This window comes from Monodon monoceros, unplaced genomic scaffold, assembly GCF_005190385.1.
Source record: "Monodon monoceros isolate NGI ecotype Baffin Bay Population unplaced genomic scaffold, NGI_Narwhal_1 Super_Scaffold_7, whole genome shotgun sequence".
NCBI lineage: Eukaryota > Metazoa > Chordata > Mammalia > Artiodactyla > Monodontidae > Monodon > Monodon monoceros.
Genome location: NW_021703784.1, coordinates 104,149,847 through 104,155,736, shown reverse-complemented (window position 1 = coordinate 104,155,736; position 5,890 = coordinate 104,149,847). Strand labels below are relative to the sequence as shown.

The 5,890-nt window shown below is 53.5% G+C and overlaps 1 protein-coding gene across 2 annotated transcripts in view; it reads right to left on the bottom strand.

Moving 5' to 3' along the window:
* Positions 1–2,911: 2,911 nt before the first annotated feature.
* Positions 2,912–5,890, bottom strand: part of ANO1 (anoctamin 1) — a 161,932-nt gene continuing 158,953 nt past the window's right edge. For both annotated transcript variants that reach the window (XM_029208737.1, XM_029208738.1), the window contains one exon: positions 2,912–4,636. In XM_029208737.1, coding sequence (XP_029064570.1) covers positions 4,388–4,636 — 249 coding nt within the window. In that variant the 3' untranslated portion in view covers positions 2,912–4,387. The remainder of the gene's footprint in view (positions 4,637–5,890) is intronic.

Genomic DNA, 5,890 nt, shown 5'->3' with positions numbered 1-5,890 from the left:
CCATTCAAATGTCCATCCATCCATCCATTCAAATATCCATCCATCCATCCATTCACCCATCCACTCATCCACTCATCCATCCATGCAAATGTCCATCCATCCATCCACCTTTCATTTCTCCCTCCCTCCCTCCCATATCCATCCACCCATCCACCCATCCATCCATCCATCCATCCATCCCTCACTCACTCACTTATTCATTCATTCAGCACTTTCTGGTGCCTCCTCCATGCCTGGCACTATGTCAGTGCTGCTTCCTGGCCTCTTTTCTGGCGAGTGTTAGCATTTCTCTACTTTGCTGTGGCTCCTACAAAACATGGATGGGTGAATCAGTGTTGCCGAAGTGTGGGACACACACCACCTGTGGTGGGGGGCACGGGAACCTGCAGGTGAAAGTGTGTGTGTGCTGGGGATGTGGGTGCCAGGGCCAGGGGCTCTGATTGCAGCCTTGGGGCAGGGACAGCCCTGTCTCAGGCACACACCTTGGCCAAGCTCAGTTCCAGGGAAGCCCACAGCTGGTCCTGGATCCCAGGAAAGGGACCGGGCCTGCGGCTTGTCTCGAAGGGCCAGTGACTCCAGGAGCTGCAGTCACAGCCACCCCCTCAGCCAGTGGGAGAGTGGGGAGAGGGGCCGTGATTGTCAGAAAGGACACGCACTTTCTAAAGAAGAAGGGCCACCACCGGTCTCCAGTCGAGTGCAAGAATGTGACATGGTGAAAAATACAGCTGTGTCATCAGATGGCGTGATTTTTCAAGAGAACATACAAATCTGGATTTCTATGTGTATGTACCGGGTTTTTATATATTAAACTAACTAAAAAAATTTAACAAGCACTGAACCTAACAAACAGAGGTATCTTGGGCTGATTGCAGCTCACAGCAGCCTCCACCTTCAAGAGAGCTGCTGAGTCCCCATAAAAGATGCTGGCATGAGTGCCCCCCGCCCCAGACCTCAGGCCCCCTGCAGGCCCTGGTCCTTCACTGTCTGTGCTTGGGGGCCCAGCCCTGCCCAGCTCCTGCCACACCACTCCAGGGACCAGAAGCAGAAACTGTTCAGTGCTGGGTGCCAGGGGCCTGGGTCCAAGGGATGGCTGTGTAGCCAGCTTGCTGTGTGACCGGAGCAGAGCCCTGACTCTCTCTGGGCTTCACTGTGTCCATCTGTGAAATAATGGCACCGTCTGACCAGCTCATCTCTGGGGGTCCTTTCGCTGCCAGATCCCAGGTCTTTGTGATGTTAATCTGTTGGCTTTCTTCCACCCACCTCTACCACCCTCGTCCAAATCCAATTATTGCTCATCTGAATTTCTGCAACTCTCCTCTGTGGCTCCCCACCCCACTGCAGTGTCCATCCAAAACCACCAAGACCTCAAAATGTGAATCAGATCCATCACTGCGCTGGTTAAGACCGCTAGTTAAGACCGCCAGACCCTGCCGTGGACTTACCACCAAGCTTGAGGTCCTCACTAAGCCGGGGGCTGGTGCAAGTTGGTCCCCGATTCCTGCCCCGTCTCCTGCCCCCTCCCCCCCGTGCCTCCCCTCCAGACGTGATGAACTTCTTGATGCTCCTCCAACTCACCCAGCACACTGCTGCCTCAGGGCCTTTGCACATGCACTCTGCTGCCTGAACCATCCTGCCTTCCTCCAGGGTTTTACATTCTGGCTGCTCCTTGTTCAGACTCCAGGGGCCTCCCTGCCCAGCTTGGTCACTCTGAGTGACTCTCAGTCACACCCCTGTTTCATTTTCATCAGCGCCCCTTCCCTCCTCTGAGATGATCTGGTGCTGGGTTCATTTTCTTGTTCAGCCTCTGATGCCCACTGCAAGAGGTCATCCCCTGAGGGAAGGGGCCATGTCTGCCTTGCTCGCAGCTTCATCTTGAACGTTGCCTGGATGGATCTCTCTAAGGGGTGCCGAGGAGCCCCATGATCTTGGGCAAGTCACCTCCCCACTCTGAGACTGTTCGCTCATGTACTCACTGGGGCCAAAGATCCTCCCCCTGGGAGGACCCATGAAAGGGGAGGGCTTCCGGCGATGCTGGCCCTGGGAGCCACCCTCATCAGGACTAAGGAAGAGGTTCCAAAGCTTTAGAAGGAACTTCTATTTTTTAATTTATTTTTGGGCCGCCTTGCACAGCATATGGGATCTTAGTTCCCCGACCAGGGATTGAACCCTCACCCCCTGCAGTGGAAGCGCAGAGTCTTAACAACTGGACCGCCAGCAAATTCCCCAGAAGGACATTCTTGACCGAGCCGCAGCCAGGGCCTCGTGAGCTTGGATTTGCTGAGATTTCCCTGGGGACACAGCAGCACAAGGGGCGCCCGAGGCCCCCCCTGGCCCTGCGGGTGTGCGGGTCGAGGTCTTGCTGACGTTTGAGTGCGAAAGATAGTCTTTCTTTCATGAAATGATGGTGATTATAGGTAATGAATTAAAGAAAAAGTGCCCCCACTGGCCCAAATGAAAGCACTGGCAACCCTGGGATGGTCCCAAAAAGGTTTGGGGGAAATTTTAGGTCCACAAAATCCAAAATACTAAGAACTCTGTCGGGTTGCAGGCACCAGGGGTTGGGATCTGGGTATCGTGGAAGAGGCTGCTGGGAAGGTGTGACCACAATTCCCCCCTCCCCGGCGCACATACGGGTACAGGCATGCACACACACAGACAGAACAACACAGAAACGCACATGCACGCAAACCACACACGTGTGCACACACACACAACCCGTGCACATACTCGTGGACAGACAACGTCCCAGGAACATCCTGAAGAGCCATGTGTCTGGGGCTGAGGGTGTGGAGGTTTATGGGTCCCTCCACATGTGCAGGTCCAACCACGGGGCTCTGGGCTTGGCCCCTCGAGTTTCCTGGGGCAGAAGTCACGTGGACAGGCTTTGAGAGGAAGGTGTCATGTATGCAAATTTATTCAGACGAGCGTTCAGCCACGGTCCTCTGTGGATCTGTGTACACTCACTTTTTTTAAAAAAAGAATGGTTTCCATAAAAGGTTTTTTGGTAATCACCTCATTTTTAATACAATGTTTATATACAAAAAACCCCATTTCAAACCACTTACTGTACAAGAGAAAGTAGAAGCATCAGATTGCATGACTTTAGCAAATAACAAAAATCTGCTACGCCTGCGGACTTCCCCCCTAGTTGACAGCTCACAGGAATGTCAGCGTCTCACTGACCACACGTTCAAGACAGACACGTTTATCTTTTCGTCCCTCCCTTTGGTGAAACATTTCTTTTATGTTTCTCTGGGTGCTTGAGAAATTTCAGATCATTGGTTAGTATAATGGCTGCAAATTGAGATCATTCTTATCGGCTATGAGATTTGTTTTCACAAGCTTTTAAAATGATAATAGTCCAACAGTAACATTCCTGTAAGTAAAAATATAGAGAAGTGTTACCAAAATAGAAGCCTTTATTAATAAAAATCTTTGGTATTAACAGTATTTTAAATTCCTCTCAGTGATATTTGGTTAGCTAATAAAATAAAAGCCTACCGCCTTTGAGCTACAGAGAAAAAACCCTTACATCCACTGTAGAATTGATTTTTAAAAAAGCCCAATAAATATTCTGAAGCTGCAAAAGTACCCCCCAGAAGCCTTAAGACTTCTTGCAACTCTGAAGCCGTCTGCAGAAATGCCTCCGAGGTCATAATCCCTCACCGCCCGTTTTTCTGTCACCCTGAGGTGGGGGAGGCACGTGGCTGCTGGTGGGGACCCCAGAGGTGCCGGTCACTGCTCATTCAGGACACCTGCACCCCGCTAGTTCTCCAAGAGTAAATTCAGAGCTTCCTGGCCCTCTGAGTGGACAGAGCCAGGGCACCTCTCTTTCTGACCAGTGTCTCGGTTTCTGAATCCAGGGAAGGAAAAGGTGATGAAAAATCTCACTTTTCCAACCTAGAGACAGGTGATGTCTTTTGGAACTGGTGTCAGCATCGTTTATTCCTTATCCACTTCTCTGTTTGCCCTCAAATCTCGCACCAGCTTTTGTCTAATGCCTTGGAATACCACCTCGCCTCTCTCTTAAGGCATCAGGAGGATTAAAGAAGATGTCTTCTGGGAGCTGCTTCTCACCGCTAACGGCCAAGGAGACCCCAGACTCCAAGCATCGCTTCCGCAACGCGCCTGCATCCGCTGTGTATCACCCTGTCCCCAGCAATCATTCTGATTAACCTTGAATCCTAAAGATAACAGAATTCCCTGCCTAAAGGTTTTGTGCAAAAACAAGAAAAAAACAAACAGAAAAAGATGGGGAAATGTTGTCCTATCAGAAGAAAGTGGTCTTCCAGGCCTGCCACAAACCCAGGAGCCACTGGGCCAGGGGGCTGTGAGAAGTCGCCTGCCCCGGGAGAGGGCGCGCGTCGTCGATGGGGATGCCCGGCAGCTACGGGGCGCCCCCGGGGAAGTCGGGGCTGTCCGGAGGGGCAGGAGGGGTGGGGCTGTGGTTGTTGAAGGGCTCCGCCTTCTTCCGGTCCTTCTCCATCCACGTGTCCAGCAGCTGCTGTTTGCCCTGCTCCTCCCTCATGAACAGCTCCACCATGAGCACCTTCTCCTTGTGCATCTGCTGGCTGATGTCCTTGGGGATGTCAGGGATGACCCAGTCCACAAAGTCGCTCATGAACATGACCAGGTTCTGGAAGGAGAGTCGGCATCAGGCGGTGGGAAGGAGGACCTGGGAGGCACTGCCACTTCCACCTGCACCCCAGCTGGCAGTGCCTTGCCCCGTCACACCCCGGCCCTGGGACCTCAGACACACCTGGACTTCCCAGGCCTCGGTTTCCCGGAAGGTATAAATGAAACAGGAAACCAGCCAGGGGGGACCTCTGGTGGCCGACTTTCTTGAAAGAATCCGAGCTCAGTAAATAGGAAACGTCTCTGAGTGATTCTGAATCTCTTGGCTGGGAGGCTTGAGAAATGATCTGATTGGTTACCCATCACCAAATATAACAAGTGTTAAGGCTTTAAGGGAGAATAGTCAAAATACAAAGAGGCCAGAAACGCAGGGAGCTTAAACTGTCTCTGATGATTCCACAGGCCCTTCGGCCATTTGTCAGGTCTCCCGGGATCACCCTGAACGTCTGCCGCTTCCCTGGATGCATTTCTGGTCCATAGGGTGCAAATGAGTTGGCTTTTGTGGAAAAACGGAAATCTCTGGTTTTTAAACTTCCGTCTGACCGGCACTTGTTAGTACGTATGGCTGAGTTAGTCACCTTGTCACGGAAGGTGCTGGTGCCCCCCCATCCACCATCACCTTTCTGGGTTGACGCTCCCCAGCTGTGGTGGGTGCTGGCCGCTAAAGCTCACAGAGGCTCGTCTCCAGGGAACCGTCCCCCCAGTCTCCCTGTTCCCAGCCTGGATGGTTGCAGCCAATGACTGGCCAGGTGGGCAGACTAAAGGCCCTCTTTTGCGTCAAGGTGGGCCCACGTGTGTGGTGGGATCCATGCTCCAGCCCAGACACCCTCCCAGCTGAGCTCCGTGCCCCCTGCCCCTTGCAGGCCCTTCCCTCAATGACCGGCTTGCACCAGAATCCTTGACTCAGGCTCTGCTTCTGGGGAACTGGGCCCCAGACACTAGTTCTGGCTCCAGAGGGTTATGGAAAGCTGGCGGACAAGGCAGTGGGGCCTCGGGGGCCGGAAGCCCTGCCAGGGGCCACACTGTGTAGAAGGGGCAGGGCTGGGGCTTGAACCCAGTTCCTGGATTCCAGGTTCTGGGGGCCACACAGGAGGGCAACCCCAGCATGGCCTCCCCGGCTGGGACCTCAGGGCCGCGTGCATCATCTACTCCCCAGCCTGGGGTCCTGTCCACTGGGGATCGCTCGGGCCTCAGAGTTAGCCCCACTCCCCAGAGACTGGGCCAGGCGGGGCCAGGTCCCCCGCCTGCTGTGGGG